We start from the raw sequence: 20817 nt of genomic DNA on the forward strand, positions 1-20817 counted from the left end.
GTACTGCTACGTAACTCAAAAGCTAAGAATGGACTCAATGAACAAGAATATGAAAGCCCTGTCGTGTCTCCAACCAGACGGGGTTATGGCACAAGTCCATCGGCGCTCCGTAAGACTGATTCAAGCCCCGCCGTTGGTAGTCGAGGTCGAGACAGCCGTTGTTCGTCTCCTGGAAGGAGAGGCAATGAAACCCCTACTCAGAACCAACTTAAGAAAACAGACACCAGTAGTTCTTTACGTGGCCGTAGTCGTGAAAGTCGCAACTCCTCCCCTTCACGGAGAAGCTACGAAGCTCCTTCTCAGTCCCTGCTGCGCAAGTCTGAGGTAAACAGTCCTGTCAAAAGTCGTGATAGCCACACTTTGTTGCCCTCAAGAAAAAGCTATGATCCTCCCGATCAGCCCTCACTGCGGAAAACAGAAACTAGCAGCTCCCTTAAAAGCAAGAATCTCATCAGCCGCAACTCTTCTCCCACTAGAATAGGGAACGGTGACGCGCCGGGCTACTCAATCCTAAGAAATGCCACCAATGGAGATTCAAGCCATTCCTTTCAAAGAACAAACACTCACCATGACTCAAAATCTGATTCCAATCCCCCACCACGCTCCACGCGGGAGTCGTCTCATTCCCTCCGCAGCTCCTCTGCATCTCGTGCTGCTTCTCCCTCCAGGCGGACCACAAATGGCAGCAGAACAACTTTCGTCACCTTGGAAGAACCCATGAGTCCCGGCAGATCCAGGGTTGGTAGACGTGGCCTTGAGGATTGCCGTCATGAGGATCCCCGTAATGAGGATCCCCGTAATGAGAATCGTCGTAATGAGAATCGTCGTCATGAGAATCATCGTCATGAGGATCCCCGTCATGAGGATCCCCGTCATGAGGATCCCCGTAATGAGAATCGTCGTAATAAGAGTCGTCGTAATGAGGATCGCCTTCATGAGGATCGCCTTCATGAGGATATCCGCCATAAGGGTCGACGCAATGAGGATCGCAGCCCTTCCCCTATCGAAAAAAAGCCTTTCCAACGCGTACGAAGCCTTTCTCCATCCCCTCAGATTCAACTGCGGAGGCATACCTCCTCTCAAAGCTCCGTGGAGTCCTCAGAGTCGGGCCAGATGTCTACGGGGTCCACAGGACGGAACAAGGAGGAGTACGCCATGCTAGCCGACGTGCCGAAGGTCAAAATTATCCATCAGAGAGAAGGGCCAGGCCATATGGTTCGGTCTCAGACCCCACAACCCTCTCGGAGACAGGAGCTCTTTAAACCAGCCAGGTCAGACTTATATACCTATGGAAGCCCATTTAACGTCAGTAAAATAATATATAGCCTTGTATACAGCCCCACCTAGTGTCATTAGAAAGTATTAAAAATAATGATTACAACAAAATGCAAAAAAAAAATTTAAATATATTTTAAGATCATGTTTAATCATCTGATTCGTCTCATTGCTGTTTTAGTCTGTTCTTCTAATTAGTGTCTACAGTGTGCCTATTGAGCTGTTTAGAGCCATCTGGGACAAAACCCGATCATGCCCCTCCCTCTCACTGTTTAAGTGAATGGTGACTGTAAAAACTACACTGCGCATGCTCAGAGTATTGTCCTATTTAATGTGTGTGGCAAAAAAATAATGACCATAGGGGCATAGAGCTGCCATCCCCACCATACGTCATCTCACATCATTCAGAGCTGATTGGCTGTAACTTAAGTATGTGTGCCGCGAAAAGTGTGGTGTGTGAAGAGGAGACGAGAGAGCTGCAGTGAGGCGTCCTAAAACCCGGAAGTAAGCCGCGCATGGCTTCCCTCCACAAAAAAGCAACGAGATTTCTCCATAGGATTTTAGAAAACAGCTCAAAATAAGATCTGTGGGAAACGTAGCTGTTAGATAAATGCACGTTTTGTTCAGCCGGATAATATCCACATGTCTACCCTACTTTTATCATTTTCGAATCATAAATCTATTGATTAGATTAGATTTATGATAGACTTTTGAAACTACAAGAAGATAAGGAGGACTTTTACAAAAAAGTAATAGAGATTTGTGTCCAGAAGGATAGGCAAATGGACTTAATCTTCAAGTCAAGGTAAGACTGTAATTTTATTGAAAATGGGATCTTACTAAGAGAGAACAATTCAATATTTAAATGATAAAATTAATTTTTTTGGGTATCCTTCTGTTGAACTGTCTGTTTAAAATTAATCGAAGCATCAGACTAAAAAAGCTTTTGAAAATAATATTATATTTTGATTTAGGTCAAAATATAATATTTGTAAACCTGAAGAGTCAGTGCCAGTGCCTCAGCAGCCATGAACCTCACTGCAGAAGCTTATATAGACATCTAAGTGTTTTGTGCCCCACCACTTTTGTACATATAAAAACGCCACTGCAGATACGTAAGAGGGACCTGAATTATTGCCTGGCGGTCATTATTCATGAAAGTTTGTGCTGCTCATTATTTGGAGACACTAAGTCATTTTGAGATACTTAATCAATAGTCTAACAAACAAAGTCTAATAGGACCTTTATTTTGAGTCACATTGGCGTAAATGGGCTTCCACATTTTACATCACAAAGATTGAAATGAGAGCTGTTGAGGGGGGAATTTCACGGAAGAACTCACTTTGTCAGTGCTTTGGCATAAATGGGACTAAAAATATATAGAAAACCAAAATAAAAGTTTGAAGATAAATGTGCATATTATGCCCCTTTAAACGCTTGTCACTTGTTAACATTACACATATCAGTTAACAATACATTGTGTAACATGAAGGATATGTTGATGGTGAAGGTTAATCTAGATGGCTCTGCTTCTTCCACACAAATAGATTGAATACATTGGACCTTTTTAGACACACCGATGATGACATTTGTGTGCTTTCCCAGCCATTCCCTTAGCAAGCATCCCTCCAGAGAGTGGGAGGAAACGGGGGAGACTGAGAGAGACTGGCACTACGGTGGCAGTGGGTATCTTTCCCGGGCTCACTCCTACACATCATTGCAGGTACGCTGGTCTGGACAAAGAAGGTGTTATTACAGTTGATCAAACTAAAGCATAGAGAGAGTGGCTGTAGGATAAAAGGGGTTAGAAATGAAGCTGAATGACCCCAAAGTGCACAAACCCTGCATGATATGATGATCAGTTGCAGTTGCATTGCAGCTGCGTTGTTTCCACCTGCATAACATGTTAATGCTTAACCACATCTTCCACATCCACATGTGAAACTCCAGAGGCTTCCCTGTTTTGCACAATCGGAAATTGATTATCCTCTTACCTACAAGCTGTTCCCTTTCAGAGGTCTGGCAGTCCCTCAGCCGATGAGGGAAGTTCTTGGAAAAGTAACCACAACAGATCAGAACAAATGCAGGTATGATATAACCGGCGTGGTTACAGTAATGCATGTACGTGGCAATATCATGTCTCCCAGCGTGCCATATGGAGGGTGAGGTAACAGCTGATTACAAATATTTGTAATGAAGATAATAAACCCAGAGCCCATACGGTTCAATACAAGTTTATTGCCCTTCGCTCTTATTTCAATATATGGTATCTTTCTGTTACATATTTACTCGACAGGCTGGCAGCTGGTCGAGTGTACTGGTTTATGTACTTGGCACCCTAACCGGCTGCCATATCTATCTACATTCGAACTGTTTTAACGGCTGGCTGCTGACTGCATGTCTACTTAGACTTCACCTACACCCTACAGGCATTTCATAAGACTGACTGAGCTTTGTCAATTGTGGTCTGCTGGGGCATGTGTTGAAATTCCTGAACTGAAACCAATAGCTACTAAGAGAGGATTTTGGAGGGGGGGAGTGCTGCTTTGTTTGCAAATCCAAAATATTTTCAGTCATAAAAATACAGCACTTAAATGTGTTCCGTTTGTTTTGAAAGTTTTGGATTACTTACACTTTTTTGTGTCAAGGTGGAGAGGTTTGGTCCCGAGGAGAGGAGGGGAGTGACACCTCATATTAAACAGAACTTTTAAAAACCAGTTGTGGCTGTAATTATCCAGAGAAATATTAAACCTCATGAAGCTAGGGATCCCACCGGACCCCCTTCAGCCCCCAAACACTGCTTTTATAGCTCGTAGTGGAAAGTAGCTAAGTACATTTACCTAATTACTGTACTTTAGTAAAGTTATTGAAGTACAATTGAGTGTTTTCACATTTTTCTACTTCATTCTTTTACCTGCAGCAACTGCTGTACTTTTGACTGTACTACATTTATTTAAACTCTTTAGTTACACGCTACTTTGCAGATTTAAGCGAATGATACAAAATGTAAAAAACCTAATAAATTATTATATTTTATTAAGCTATCATCGTAAATCAAATATGTGCAACATTTAAGTGATGAACACATTATTAATTTGAATACAATAATTAAATATATACGATTCTGAAATGTGCGATAATACAAAAAGGTACTTTTACTTTTGGTACTTACAGTATATTTTAATGCTGATTTGTTTGGACTTTTACTCCGTGGAGAAAGAAGTACTATAATATTTCACTTATGTAAAATTAGCCATATTTAATTGTAAAGTAAATAAAGTGTTCTCAAAGCTGGTAAAGGTGCAGCTATGACTTTGTAGACTGCAGGGTAGCTTGTGAATTTACTCCAGGTGGAAAAGTCTAATTTAACACTTGATTATATTTCACATCATTCATCCAAATCTGTAAAGTAACTAAAGGTATTCAATACATGTAGTGGAGTAAAAGTACACCATTTACCTCTGAATTGTAGTGGAGTAGAAGTCACATTAGCATAACATTTAAATATTCAATTAAAGTACAAGTAGCCTACCTCAGAGTTGTAAAGTACTTCGGTAAATGTACTTAGTTACTTTACAACACTGCAAATGCATGTAGTGGGGTAAAAAGTACAATATTGGCTTTCAAAATGTAGAAGTATAAAGTAACATAAAATACAAATACTTAATGTAAAAGTACAACATGTAAAACCTACTTATCTGATTAAGTACAGGACTTGAGTAAATGTACCACAAACCAGCAATGCTTTTACTCCAGTACAATTTTAAATGCAAGACTTCTTCATGTAACTGAGTATGTTTGCACTGCAGTATTTCTGCTATATATCTTGGTACAATGTGTGAGTACTTCTCTGTTTACAGCACCGTGTGGTTAGGTAGGGTGCGCTTGTTTTCGCAACCGATCTTCTCGGATCCGCCCAGGAAGTGGCAGACACAGAGAGGGAGGCAGCGAGAAAACACAGCCGAGAAAGGGAGTGTTACTAGCTGAAAAAGTTGTGAAATTACCACATTTTAAAACAACATTCAACCCGTGTTTTCTCCATGTGTTTCCCCCTGAAAACTGGACACAGACTCAGCTTTTGACGCTGGTTGGGGGTTCGCTTGATTCTGTTAACATGGGGATGAATGGCGGGGTTTTATCTCATTTCGCATAACGTCGGTTTCCTGAGAGAAAGTGAAGTTTTTACCCTCTAAAAACTGAGGAGTGGGATTAAGAGGTTTTTTTTACCCTAAATAACGGTACTCTTCTTTTGTCTTTACTTTACCCTCCCTGGACCCTGTTATCATGACGGTAAGTTGCACCTTAAAAAAAGCTGGTTTTCCTGTCACTCCTTCCTGAATGTATTGTAAGCTACTTAAGTACAATGTTGAGGTAGCTGTAAAAGAGTGTTTTTATTTTATGTTACTTTGTTGGTTACTTTTACTCCACGACATTTTGAAAAGCCAATATTCTACTTTTTACAGTGTATTAAGTCATTAAAATGAGCTCGACATCTACCAGCTGTGATAACCATATTAATATGAGTCTGAATGGGCCATTAAGATTAACAAATGATTTTACTTGTGGTACTTTACACGCCAAATATTCTACTTTTTACAGCATATATATATATTATAAGTAATTGAAATTAGCTCCACATCTACCAGCTTTGAAAAACACATGAATGCATGAATATGAGTCTGAATTGGGCCATTCATTAGGCTTAACAAATCATTTGACTTATACATATTTTGAAGCTAATACTTTTGTGGTTATACTGAAGTAAGATTTTGAATGCAGGACTTGTACTTGTAGCAAATTACTTCTTCCATGACTCTATACACACAGAGGTATTCAGATATGTCTTTGAAGTAAATGTGCCATTAGTAAATTGTGAAAATACTCTGTTACAAGTAAAGTCGTGTTAAGTATCCAACCATAGTCAAACAAATAAGTGGAAAAGTACTCTCTGTGCTTTATGTCCAATTTCAGAATCATATAAATTACTGGATTATGATATACATGTCTTTCAGATCACTTTATATACTGCTTCTTAATATCTTTACCTATAAACCAACGTCTATGTTTGAGTTTATATCTACCTTGTCTAACAATCTGAATTTTAAATTAACCAGTAGACTTAGGTACTTCTTTATACAGACACTTTACATATAAGTTACATGTTCACATATACTCTGCAGGAGTTGGTTGATGCTTTTATGTTGAAGATTTTTCGATGGTCTTTTCTGGTACAAGTTTATTTGGCTCAAGGGATGTTCAATTTATATCTAACTTGAAATGTTTGTCTGTTTTCGGTGGAGTTACCCTGATGAGCTGTACATTTCCTCATGCTGGGTTGCTTCACCTTGTGTTGTTTCCAGTAGCAGAAGAGTCATTAGCCGTTAGCTTGTACCCTGTCAGTCTTTACAGCCAGCTGTGACACGTGTTTACACACAGACGCTGTCAAAACATTGGTAAAGCTTTCTAACATAACAAATATCGCTTCTCCAAACCGTTATAATGCTGTATGTGTCAACACAATGAGTGCATGTATCATTGGCTTAGGAAAGGTACTTTAACTAAACGGCATGTTTTACTCGGCATTCTGGCATTAAAGGGGCCCTATTATGCTTCTGGGGGTTTCCCTTTCCTGGAGTGTGTTATAGGATTGTGTGTGTTCCCTTCAGTTGATAAAACTAAAACGTCCCATACAGTTTCTCTCCCCCCACGAACTGAAAAACCTCCATTGGACTCCTTTGTTTACTTCCATAACATCATGACATTAATATGTACCACTTGAGCTTCTATTATCTAGCGCTCCAACACATAGTAGTGATAGGGTAAGGGGCGGGACAGCTCTAAGCGGTTGACCAATCACAACAGAGCCGTCCAGCTAACCAATCAGAGCAGACTGGGCTCTGGTTTCAGACAGAGGGTGAAAAGAGGTGCTGCAGCACAGGCAGTATGAGAAAGAGCTTGTTGAACATTAAAGCATGGAGACATGTCGCAGGAGAAATTATTTGGCTTATTTGAAGATAATGCAGTAAGACTTAAAATGTGTTGGCATATTGAAATGTAATATACTTGTAGGCTTTTTGAGTGTCTGTCTTAAGTAAGTTGCTTCGATTTGAAGCGTCAGATAAAGGATAGGGGTCAGAAAGAATGGACGTTGTCCCCAGAGTTGACCCTCCTCCCTCTGTCGCTGAACACGTGACGGAGAGCGCTGTGGCATCAGGGTGATGCAGAGCAGATGCTGCAGGACTGCTCTGGGTCCTGCTCATGTAACCGCTCTCTGACCTCACTGTGGGCATGTATCGACTGGATAGCATTTCATGAATTCATGATGAAGTCTGACACCCTGTGCTCCAGTGGTCGAGCGCTTTGAGCGAAGAGTCCCTAAAACAAGCTTCCTTTTGTTTTATACATCGAGATTAGAGCTGCTTGTGTTTGTCGGTTAATCTGCGGATTATTTCCCAAATAATCCAAAAACTGATTTGTCAGAAGAGGCTGCAAAAAGCTGATCTGTGCTTCCCTAAGAGTAGATGACGAGTTTCTTGTTTTGTCCACAACTCGAGGATGATTATAGTAGAGTAAAGAAACTAGACAATATTCACATTTAAGGAGCTTGGATTAGGGTCTTTTGACATGCCTTAAGTAATCAATCAAAACTATGAATCTTTTAACAAAATAGTTGGTGTTTGGTTGAAAAACAGTAACGATTTTATATAATATATAATTAGTCGGGTTCGGTTTTGTGAAAAATAAAAGTTAAAAGATATTTAAGTAATAATTTGTAATAAAAAACCTGAAAATAAGTTAATAAACTGGAATAGTAGAATTTGTACTTTTTATTTCTTTAATAGTTTTAAGATTAATTTAATAGTGGACAATTTATTGATTTATCTTTGTAACTGTATCGTGTGTGTGTGTGTGGAGACTAGCATTACTATACTTGTGGGGACCTACATCTGTTTACATAGTCACGTGTGGGGACTCGCCTCCCTTATGGGTGGGTGGGTGATCAATCACTGCCACATCAGGTATATCAGGTTATAATTGTAGTTGTACACAGATATCATCTTAACCCAGTAGTGCTCGTTACTCGGTCTATTGAGAGTCACCGGGCTTTAACGTGACGGCAGCGTAGATGAACTTTTTATTCTGCTCAGTGTAAACCCGGGTGGTACTGTGGCTTAAACCACAGACATGATGAGAGAGAAGTCACACTAACAGAGCGGGAAGTGAAAGGAATGATGAATTCAGAAAGGGATTACGAAGTGAGGAATGTACATGTTGGTGAGAGATAAGAGACGTGAGGAATGTACACTCGAACAAATGGCCTAATCTTAATCTGGATCATCACGTTTTGAGGTTCCTGCTTTTCTCCACCGCAGAAACTGGTGTACGGTGTTTGTGGCAGAATATGTCCGCAGCATTGTCTCTTTTTACTTCACGAACAATGATAAAGAAAGGAATGATGGCTGCTGTTGTTGAGCTTGTAAAGAGATGTAACTGTATTGAGTCGGCCCCACCCGGCCATAGCTCCTCTCCGTGAGTCCTCTGAGGCCTGCTCGCATGAAAGGTCAAACTAATGACTGACCTGGACGGATAAAGACAGCACAGTTCCTTCCTAACTTTTATATCACTGTCTTCTGAACGTCTGAATATGGAAGACTGCTTTTATTCAAGGCGTGTTTCTTGTCTCGTTTGATTCTGTATACAAAAGCATGAGATTGATTTGAAACAAGTCATAAATGAGATGAACATGGAGAAGACTAACATCCTGCTTCCCCTCAGCCCGACCTCCTGAACTTCAAGAAGGGGTGGATGTCCAAGCTGGACGACAGCGGAGAGGTAAGAGCATATGTTATATATCATCCTCTTCCTCCATCTTCATCTTCCTCCATCTTCATCTCCCTCCTCTTCCTCCCTCTTCAACACCCTCCTCTTCCTCCATCTTCATCTTCCTCCATCTTCACCACCCTCCTCTTCCTCCATCTTCACCTCCCTCCTCTTCCTCCATCTTCATCTTCCTCCATCTTCACCACCCTCCTCTTCCTCCATCCTCTTCCTCCATCTTCCTCCATCTTCATCTCCCTCCTTTTCCTCCCTCTTCAACACCCTCCTCTTCCTCCATCTTCATCTTCCTCCATCTTCATCTCCCTCCTCTTCCTCCCTCTTCACCACCCTCCTCTTCCTCCATCTTCACCTCCCTCCTCTTCCTCCATCTTCATCTTCCTCCATCTTCACCACCCTCCTCTTCCTCCATCTTCACCACCCTCCTCTTCCTCCATCTTCACCACCCTCCTCTTCCTCCCTCTTCATCTTCCTTCCTCTTCCTCCATCTTCACCTCCCTCCTCTTCCTCCATCTTCACCTCCCTCCATCTTCACCTCCCTCCTCTTCCTCCATCTTCACCTCCCTCCTCTTCCTCCCTCTTCACCACCCTCCTCTTCCTCCCTCTTCACCACCCTCCCTCTTCACCTCCCTCCTCTTCCTCCCTCGTCATCTTCCTCCCTCCTCTTCCTCCCTCTTCCTCCCTCTTCACCTTTCTCCTCTTCCTCCATCTCCACCACCCTCCTCTTCCTCCATCTTCACCACCCCCCTCTTCCTCCCTCTCCACTGCATTGTTATTTTCATGAAACTATACTTTAAAATTTAAATGATCGTGGGTGTGGTTTTGAAGAGAATGTGTCTCATACAAAACATTTCTTTAAGTGTGTACATTACCATTTGTATACGGCTCAGTCATCTCTACATCACTACAATACTTAATTCACAAGATTATATTTGTTCCTTCATATAGAAAACTGCTTTTGGATTTAATGCGTACAATTAGTAATTTATTTATTATCGTAATTTATTTATTATCGTCTTTTTTATTCATGTGAAAATATGGGTTTGTATATCCTAAAGCCCGCGTCACGCTGTCCCAAAATTGACACCCGATGGACACACGATAAAGGAAATGTTCAAATTTGGCTCTGATCGAAACATCGGGCCATTCGTGAGGGCATCTAAAGCCATCGTGTGACCGCCGGTGGAGTTTCTCAGGCTCCGGCAGCAACTTCGTGAGCGGTGGCAACATTTTTGGCATGCCAACACATTTTTCGAAAGACCTTGCGAAGGTTCATTTTCGTGTTGAATTCGTGTCCATTTTTAACCTTCGTAAGGCCATCGTGAGAGCATCGTGTCATCTCCGTGTGATCATCGGTGCCATCGGGCATTTTTCGCCTCACGAAGACAATACGAAGGAAACAAGAAGCTGCCCGATTGTCTTAGGAAGGCAACACGACTACGTGAAGCCCTCGCAATGCCGTCGTGTAGCCATCGTATTATAGTACGATGACATCGAGGGCGAGTTTATGCTGTTGACAGGAAGTTGTTGTTGCTATGGAAACAACATGACGGAGTGTGTGTGGTTCGGGTGCCATCGTTTGGCCTTCTGTAGGCATCGTACTTGCTTCGGCTGTTCACCAAGTTCGGGGCCGAGGAAATTCACAATTCCGTATTCGTGTGTCCATCAATGTCGGGACAGTCAGTGTGACGTAGGAATGGGTATCGCTAAGGTTTTAACGGTACTACTACTTTTATCGATACCGCTTATCGGTCCGGTCTTTTAACGGTACTTTTATCGGTTCTTTTGGAGAAAAAAAATAAGGTAAACTAACTAAACAAATTGTGAACTAAACTAACATTGCTTTTTATTTAAATGAAATACATAATATTTCACATCAAAAGAAACGACAACGTTTTAACAAATCGTATTAAATAATGTGATGACAGAACTGTAAACAGAATAGCTGAAACTTTAACCCATGTTTGTATCATGTAGTTAACTCGGTGTGTTGCTGCTAGCATACAGAACACCTGACGTGGAAACGTTCCTCGTGGATGGAGCTACAGAGCTACTAGAGAGACAGTGGAACCCGGTGCATTCCTCCGTCTGGATGTGGAGCGCTTTTGCTAAATGTTTAGACACATTTCTCGTGTTACCGCCCTGACATGCTAAACTCTTATTCCACTTTGCAACGAGCATCGAGACGGGTAAAGTTTAACCACACCTCGCAGCGCGTTCTCTCCGCCATCTCCTCCGTGTGTGTGTTGTGTGTGTGTAAACTGTCCCGCCCCCTCGCAAGCAGGCGGGGGAGAGAGATCGAAAATACTAAAAATAATCATAGAAGCATTTTGCAGTCTTTTTGCATGTTAGAAACGGAGTTCTAAAACTGCAATATAATGTTTGTGTAGCGATAATACATGACATATATTTTTTACATGTCTCCAGTACCGATAAAAAGACTGCTAACGTCGGAGCTTAGCGGTACCACGATCTTTAATAATTCAGCCACGGGGCCCCTTTAATACCGGCGCTCGGTACCCATCCCTACGGGGGCTTAACAAAGTACATGTATGGATGAACGAGGTCAATCAATAGTCACAACAAAACAATATATTTCACTAATACATATTGCGACTTATAAAACTTTAAGAAATGGTTCGGCCATAATGCCAATTTGTCTTACTCTGATAATCACGTAGTCATAGTGCTTTATTATTTGCGTTATCGTGCAAAAGTTGTTCTCAAATCTCACTTCTTGGATGAATTGGTATCTTCTTTGTTTCTTTAGTGGAAGAAGCATTGGTTTGTTCTGACGGACGCTGGATTGAAGTACTACAGAGACTCGAGTGCAGAGGAGGTTTGTTTGAATGTTTATTATGAACACTTGGATGACCGCTTGAAGCGCAACAGCGTGTGGAGCGTTTAGCTAGCATGCTCCACAGAAATCTCACACTGCACTGCAACTTATATTCTTACTGTATTTATCTTGTTTCAATTTGGACTTTCTTGACTTTTAAAATGTGTTTCTGTTGCACTATATCTTAATGCTTTTAAAAATTGTTGTAACACACATTTAAGAGCTTTTCTGCTTAAATATGTAAATAAACGTGCCTTGCTGTGTCTCTGTACAGAAAGATGAGCTGGACGGGGAGATTGACCTCAAGTCGTGTGTGAAAGTGTGTGAGTTTGACGTGGAGAAGAACTATGGGTTTCAGGTCCAGGTGAGTGTCTCCGTTACAGCTGAATCCCTCTCACACTCAGATTCATGTGTCTATATTCACACCTTTTTGTCTTCCTATCACCACACCCGCTCTCCATTTCCTCTGCTGCCTTTATTTGTTGTTTTATTATCATGACTCTCATCTCCTGCTCCTTTCTTCCTCTCTGTATCCTCTCCCTCTCATCCCAGTTCTGTCACATCTTTGTTTCTCCTGAACCCGTTTCTCGTTGTCTCTTTTGTTCCTCAGACGAGGGACTCTTCCGCTCACACTCTGTCGGCCATGACGGCGGGGATCAGGAGGAATTGGATCGAGGTTTTAAAGAAGTGTATCAGACCCAGCAGCTCTCCAGACCTCACGCAGTAAATACCTGTTTAATCATTATATGTAAAAGGTTTTATTTAAATATAGATTACCTCAAATGTTGAAGAAAAGACATTGCACGAGTTAAAAAAAATAAACACAGTAAATATAGGCGCTTTCACACCGGAGTACTTCTCCCAGTATAGTTCCGATAGTTCTTGAAGTTTTGCGTTCACACCAAAAAAAGCCAGAACTAGAATTTAGTTCATGAACCTTTTCAGTCCCTTTTCCGTCCCTGTAGAGAGCAGGCACTTTCATGGGAGAAAAAGGTTCCTATTTCTGATTGGCTGGGCGGATTGAAGACCACGCCCCTTAAAACTCTGAAAAGTTTTGTGAAGCCACCATTTTATTTGCTGGCATTAGCATTATTAGCATTAGCATTAGCCCAGTGCACCAACGGAGAGAGACTAACTTATGGCAACACAAAAGAAAACATGGGAGCGGTAGAGATGAGGAGGTGTCGGCGTTCTGGCGATTTACTCGGAAGGCCAGTCCCCAACTCTGAGGACTTCCGGCCGGGGACTTCGGGTGGCAGTATACGCCGTGAAGTGGTTTGCGGCCTGCCAGTAAACCCAAAGCAGAAGAAGAAGTGACGTCAGTGGCTCATTTGCGTAATCCTCCCTCAGGGAACTTATTCCGGTGTGAACGCGATCTGCTTTAGTTCATCAGAACTAAAGAGCTGATGAACTAAGTACACCAAAGTACTTGGTGTGAAAGCACCTTATGGATAAAAGGCCCTATCATGCTTTTTGGTGGATTCCCCTTGGATTTGTTGTGCATGTAAATCAGGGGTGGGGAACCTCCGGCCTCCGGAAAATCTGCTTACAGTTGTGTTTGGGTGTTGAGAGATGTGTCCATAGATCTCCTAATGTTGCTCTCAAAGTGCACCAGATTGATGCTTTTAACTTCAACATTTAAAAAAAAATCTTCCCAGGGGAGCATACCCCCCGGACCCCCCTAGAGGAGGTTAGGTACCCCCCCCACTTAAATCATGTTCACATGGATCGGAAACTAAATACATTTGCACACATCTTGTGTCCATATCTTTCTGTGTCATGGTGAGATATCTGGATTAAGAGGTTGCTTTTTCTTTGCACGGAATGAAATGAATGGGCTGTGATTTTAGTTTTTTTAAGCAGAGGTAAATAATTTGTACGGCCCTCTGAGGATATTGTAAAAATTGAAATGGCCCTTGAGAGGAAAAAGGTTCCCCACCCCTGATGTAAATGGTCTACAAAGGCTAAAATCCCAAATGTCTAATTTCCCCCTGCCTGAAACGCCTCCATTGGACTCCTTTGTTTAATTCCTGAACACAGTGACATCACTATGTAACACTCACGCTTCTATTGGCTAGCGTTCCAACACATTGTAGGTGATAGGCTAAGGGGCGGGACATCTCTAAGCTGGTTGACCAATCACAACAGAGCCGTCCAGCTAACCAATCAGAGCAGACTGGGCTCTGGTTTCAGACAGAGGGTGAAAAGAGGTGCTGCAGCACAGGCAGTATGAGAAAAATAAAGAACTTTTGTTGTGTAGCCATAGAAAGTGGTTTTAACATCTCAAGCAATTCAAATTGCAACTTCCTGCCGTAATAAAGCAGCATATTTCTTTGCCTCAGCCTTCCTGCATCGCTCACTTGAGGTGTAGCTGCAGCTCAGGCTGGGCTAAATCAGATAAGAGGCTCTGTTACTCACATGTATTAACAGCTTTGACCCTGAGAGTTGAATTCCCTGTTCACGTTGTCTGTTGGAGATCAATGAACGTTTCATGAATCCACCAGGAGCACTGACTCATGGCCGGCTGCGCCTCCAGGGTTCATGTTGAGGCTTTGTATGCTGGCCACGTATTACGCTGACCTTGGTGACTACGTGATGGGTTACTTATTTATTTCATATAAAAAGAGTGGTGCAGTGATGATGGATTTTTGGGGATTTTTCATATTGGATGTTGGAATATTGCAGAAAATAAGATCTGTGGCAATCGCACGTTGAAGATGAAATGTGGCTCCGAGTTTAACACTAATGAATGCTAACTAATTTAGGACTCAATCCTGCACCAATTTTTAGGATTCATGAGGTCAGAAAATAAGAAATAATGTTGTTGATTCATCCATTTGTCTTGATTTATTGTTTGTATGTCTTCTTCTCCAGATTACCAGACTGCAGCAGTGATAAGGAGAACTCTCATTCCCGCTTCCTCCAGTCGTCCCGCCGCCCGTCGTCTCGTCACGCCGACCCTCCCTCAGAAGCCCCGCCCCCTGCTCCTCCCACTCACCGCAGGTTCGACTACGTGGAGCTCTCTCCGGTTCCCGTCCCCACCGGGCAGAGAGAGGCAGCCGAGGGTCAGGGCCGGGAGCCCAGCCAATGGCAAGAGGAGAGGAACACCAGCAGCCAATGGGAGGCCGTGCTGTCCAGGAAGGGCACCGGCGCGGGATCCAATCAGAGGCTACGCACCGAGGACGACGTCGAGAAAAAGTGGGCTGAGTTCGAACGCTTGCCGCTGAAGGAGATGAGCTCCTTGCCGCCAATGGGAACACGGCCTTCCAGCCAGTCAGCCAATGAGGCGCTGCAGAGGGAGGTAGTGCGTGGAGATGATTTTTTTCCAATTTGCACATTTCTAAGTAAAATGCAAATTAACTCATCGGTTCGGATGAAGTTAACATTTCCTCTTTCCGCCTGTTAACACTTGAGCCACTGTCTTTTCTCACCTGCTCTTGCTCAGTGTTTCCCATCTGAAATATGCAGAAATAGTAAGATTAGCCTGACAGGATTACAGTGAATGTGATGACGCTTTGAAAACAAACCTATTATTTTGGCTGATATTGTAACTGCGATATGATTCTTGATGTTAGAGGGGAAATATACTAAGACATACATTACAATTATCATGTTTTTTAAGAGAATATGGATCAAACTAGGATTTTAATTAGGTGTGTAGCTCCACAATACTTTATTGAGATATTTTCACACAGGCTACCTGTACTTGGGAAACACTGCTGGGTCCTCTGTTCTCCTCTGTGTGCTGTGATGTGCAGCTTGGGTTTGAACCTGTTTGAAGTCTCCACACGTGACACTGGGCGAAGAACAATTTACTTTGTAAACAAGAGATTTCACGTTCATGCCAAAGACAATTGATGTGCATTCATTCTTTAATTACGCTATTATTACCCTTTCATGAGAGCTGAATGCTGCCTTTGTGTTCAGCTTCTTCTGCAGCTCGAGTCTAATCAGGCTTTGAAAGGTCAGCAGGGATTGGGGTCAAAGTTTAAATGATTTGAACTTTGAGCACAACACAAAACCTCCTCGTCATTAGTTCGTGCATAGAACAAGTGGTTCTGCCGGTGATCGGGTGTGGAGCGTGTGTTGGCAGTGAGACAATGGAACAGAAGATTACATGTTAATTAAGTCGATCATGTTTAAAAGTCAGTGAGTGTGAAGTAAATATTCCTACCGTCAGTTAAGCATTGAAAAGCATCTCCTGTCTTTATTTTACGGCTGCACGATTTTGACATAACTTATAGCGATTACTTTGACTGATACTGCAATTTAGAACAGATTGTAAGTAGTACGTGTTGCCGGGCTATTTAATCGCTTTACATCATGCAGCCTTTTTTACTATATCTTTAAAAAACTACACTGAATAATATGTATTTGTCTCTAAGGACATTATCACAAATAATTGATGGCAAGTAAAAGTCCTCCATTCAAAAAGATTCAAAAACGTACTTTAGGGCTGCTCGATTATGATTATTATTATTATTATTATTATCGATTATCTCGATTATTTGGGTCAATAATTGTAATTGCGATTATTCATTGACTTTGAAAACATCCATTTATTGTATTTTAAAACAAATACAAATAATAATTTGAACTTTTTAACTGTTGAATTATACGTTCAGGGTAATCAACTGAAAAACCAATATAAAATAAAATAAATTATACATTCATGTCTACATTTAAATAAATAATGTAAAAAATAATAAATACCAATAAACAAGATCAACAACATGTTGCAGTGTCACAACCTGAACACTCCTTAACAAAAGCCAACATTTTGGTAAAACATATTCAACATATTCCACTCAGTTAAACATTAAAGGCTGGCCCACCGTCATGGTCCAGAAGGACAGGAAGTAAATGTTGAACTACAATTAAGACCAAATCAAAATGTTTTGGTCGCCATGGCAAATGCTGGTAGGGCTGCTCATGTCATCTCTTAAAGGTGTTTGCTAGAAACTAGGGCTGCTCGATTATGGCAAAAATCATAATCTCGATTATTCGGGTCAATAATTGATATCACGATTATTAAAAACGATTATCCATTTACTTTGAAAACATCCATTTATTGGAGAAAGAAAATGTGAACAGTTACCCTGAACTTTAAGTTTAACTAAACTGAAAAACCAATAAAAAAAAAATTAATAATAAAAAAAAAAAATCGTTATATTTCGATTACGTTGTTTTCGTAATCTTTGCAAGCCATAATCGTAATTGCGATTTAAAATACGATTAATTGAGCACCCCTAACGTACTTAAGTAAATGAACATAAGTGTACAAAAAATGTAGTCAAAGTATCAACATTAAAAGTACTCATCTGCAGAAACGTGAGATATTAATACATAGGACATTATTAGATTGTAAAGATGGAGTATTGCACTAGATGTGATTCGCATAGAGATTAATTTACAGCCCTAATTCACATGCCAATCCTCTCTCAGGTATCCCACTGCCAACACCACAATCTCATGTAAACATGCTGATCACATACTACCCCGTCGCTCAGTGGGCTTTACCTCCGTCTCTGCGTTTCTCTCAGGTGGCGTCACTGAGGCAGCAGCTACAGCAACTACAGGGAGGAGGAGGAGGAGGAGGAAGATTGGGAGGAAGAGGAGCAGGTGTGAGGGGGGGCTGTGGTCCGGAGGCTCCGTGCGGGCGCAGCCTGTTGGCCATGGACCAGGCTCACCACCAGGCTCTGGAGGAGCTGCAGAGGCAACACGAGAGGCAGGTGAAGCAGCTGGAGAGCGAGAAGGAGAGGCTGCTGACGGAGGAGACCAGAGACACAGCACGAGGTCAGGACACTGAAACACTCCGGGGGACATCTGTAGGAACTGTGATGACTCCTTGAAAATATGAGGACATGTAACTCCACTAAATGTTTTTTGTACCGAGCCTTTAAGTTAAGTTCATACGACACGTTTGTCGGAAATGGGTTGTAAGGCAAGCTATTTCAAAACAATGCAATTCAAAGTGCAGTTTACAAAGACTATTAAAGCCTTGAGACATGGTGTAAAGAAACACATTCAGGAGAAGGCCAATTACAACAAGTTTAAATAGAAGAAGTCAGGTTTAAAATACAAGAATACAAGTTGGTCAGCGCAGTGTAAGATTTGATGAGTTATGTGATTTAGTAAAAGGCAGCGGCAAAAAGAAAAGCCTTCAGTCCTGACTTAAAAGAAGTGTGAGTCAAGGGTCAAAGAGAGTTCACGGTTTAGCTTTGAGTGGAGGGCATGGGTTGATATTGTGGCCTTGGGTTGTTTCTGCTGATTGTGTAGGACATGTACATCGACTAATAATGAAGAAAACAATGGTGGTCATTGTTAAAAAATGTCTGCTATTATTATGAGTATTATTATTTGTATAATGTGCTTTCTGCCTTCCTGTCATTAGGAGTTAGACATGTAATGGCTATGTAATAGATTAGATCCTTCATTATCCTAAACTGCTGGGACATTTCCCTAAAGCCAATACCTTTATATTCTCTACTCTTCCCTTGCTGTCAGCATAGGTCGGCATTGATGCACAGGTCGGCAGTAAAGCTGCTGGTTCCCTCGACAGAAAGCAATGTGATTTCTCCACAGGGTTTTTGGAAAATAGCTGGAAATAAGGTCTAAATATTTAGGATAATCTCCACATGTCTACTTTTATCATTTTCGAATCATAAATCTAATCGATAGATTATAAACGGGTTTTAGGACGCGTCACTGCACCACTAGAAGCCAACTCCATCGATCAAGCTGAAACTTTCTCTCCCTCTTCTTCTCATGCTCCCTGTCACTCTCCTTTAACTCCTCCGGTGACTTTCTTTTATTTGAAGATTGTTTTTTGGCCGGTTACCGCTGGTATTAAAAACATTTTGGCGAATGGTTAGTTTACAGTAACAGTCGTGATAGTCTGTAGTGAAGGAGCACGCTCCCGCTCACGGGAGCCTGCTCGCGCTGCGCTCCGCAGCAAACAGCTGTTTGCTTTTCACCCAACAACGACAAGCGACTCACGAAACGCTGTGTTGTAGCGTTGATAAACGAAACAATTTAACTAAATTGCTCGTCAAAATACTGATCCCACAGGAAACATTTTTATTTAAACAATATTTGTAGTGGCCCGAGCGGGCAAGTGTAAAGTACGTTATGCTGCCGGAGTGTCTAAATGGTGCTTCCGGGCCAGCGGGCCATTTATAATGTGGAGCCCTGACTATCATCATAAATGTGTGTTCGCCACAGAGTTTATGTTTTATTTGTAGTAACATCTTCCTTGTGTGTTTCAGTGATGGAGGCTTTGAAGAAGAAGCACAGAGACGAGCTGGAGAGAGAGGTGGAGAAAGTCAAGAGGCTGGGCAGCGGGGGGGTGGATTCACACTCGCTGAGAGCACAGCAACAGTAAGTTACTTCAAAACTCCTTGGAGATGTGTGCCTGCCCATAGACACTCCACACACATCTGGCTTACAATCAACAGTGAGTCAATCTGTCGAGTTGTATTTGCATAATATCACACATTTGTCTTGGGGGCCTTTACTTATGAGTGCTTACAGATAGAGAGAGAGACTATCAGGAGATGAGACGTGAAATATGAAAGCTATAAAAGTAATGTTCATCAGATTGTCAAAGCCGACAGCGGCATAACTCGGGGCTGGTTCAAGGTGAGCCGGAGCCAGCCCTCACTATAAGCTTTACTTGAGAAGAAACGCCTGATTATGACACAGCAAATAAAAGTTACAGGGGGTCCGCGGGGTCTTAAAAAGTATTAAACGTTGATAAATCAATTTAGCAAAAATGAAGGCTATTAAACGGCATTTTCCAAGGTATTACATTTTGTAGCTTGTTTCCAATAAGTATATAAATGGTCCAGAGAGGTTGTATTCTACAGTCTGCTGAATGTAGTCATGGCGTAGGTGTGTAGTGTGATTCTGTGTACTTTATTGATGGCATCCCGTTGGATCTGACGTCATCTGAACAGGACGTCGCACGCTCACTGCTTGATAGCGCGAAGGTCCGTTTACGCCGGTTGCTAAGCAACATCGTTATGGGGAAATGCAAGTCTGCGTCCAAATGGTTGGACGATAAGGAGGAAGGACAATCAATGCTGTATATAGTCAATGTGAGGTGAAGTATGTCGCCAAGGTAACCGGTTAGAACTCGAAGTGGCGATGAGCTCTTAAAATGGAAAGGGTCTTTCAAGGGTCTTACATCTGACTTCAGGACTCCTGCAGATCCCCCGAGTTAGCGTTTTATAAAATCCCTGCAAAAACCCAAGAAATGAAACTTTCCTAAATGCTCTTGTGTGAGCCTTTTTTTCATCCCGCCTTGAAACTAAGCTCTCGTTGAAGCCTGGCCCGAGTCTCCGTCAGCGCGGCCGGCAGGGGTAATTTATGTGAACAGCTCTCTTGTGCTTTAAAGTGAGCGTTCTCTGGCCTCTGAAGTGTTTTCAGAGAAATGAAGAATGTGCCGACTGAACAACAATCCTGGTTGAATGGAGGCCATTACCGCAGCGGCCGCCGCTCGGCTCTTAAGGAATGCAGAAGAATTCAGTCATGGATGAGTTTCCCTTTGTGAGCTTCACAAGGCCGTTGACAGAAGGACGCTGCTGCTGCTGCTCAACCCTGCACTTTAAGGCTTATCTTTGTGCCTACTCTGCGCTTCAGTCTTTCTCCGCTGTGCACGCTCTTCCTAATTTCTGCGGTGATCGGTCGTGACCCGGAGAGATTTTAAAACCGCAGGAGGAAACAGTTGCGTCATGAAAATGGAGCAAAATACTCCTTCACAACATGTTGATGTTATTAGATGTATTCAATACTATGTATACTTTTACTTTAGAGGTATTCAGTAACAGAGGGCAGAATAAAAGAGACACACTTTAAAGGAGATG

The 20817-nt window shown here is 42.0% G+C and overlaps 1 protein-coding gene across 1 annotated transcript in view; it reads left to right on the forward strand.

Annotated features, from left to right (window-relative positions):
• Nucleotides 1–5149: 5149 nt before the first annotated feature.
• triobpb (TRIO and F-actin binding protein b) overlaps nucleotides 5150–20817 on the forward strand; it is a 22997-nt gene continuing 7329 nt past the window's right edge. The window contains exons 1-8 of the mRNA XM_034089404.2: nucleotides 5150–5565; nucleotides 9052–9108; nucleotides 11882–11950; nucleotides 12225–12314; nucleotides 12561–12673; nucleotides 14825–15251; nucleotides 17494–17746; nucleotides 19219–19330. Of these exons, the coding sequence (XP_033945295.2) occupies nucleotides 5560–5565; nucleotides 9052–9108; nucleotides 11882–11950; nucleotides 12225–12314; nucleotides 12561–12673; nucleotides 14825–15251; nucleotides 17494–17746; nucleotides 19219–19330 (1127 nt within the window). The 5' untranslated portion in view covers nucleotides 5150–5559. The remainder of the gene's footprint in view (nucleotides 5566–9051; nucleotides 9109–11881; nucleotides 11951–12224; nucleotides 12315–12560; nucleotides 12674–14824; nucleotides 15252–17493; nucleotides 17747–19218; nucleotides 19331–20817) is intronic.

The sequence above is a fragment of the Pseudochaenichthys georgianus genome, chromosome 8 (genome assembly GCF_902827115.2).
Source record: "Pseudochaenichthys georgianus chromosome 8, fPseGeo1.2, whole genome shotgun sequence".
In the NCBI taxonomy this organism is placed as follows: domain Eukaryota; kingdom Metazoa; phylum Chordata; class Actinopteri; order Perciformes; family Channichthyidae; genus Pseudochaenichthys; species Pseudochaenichthys georgianus.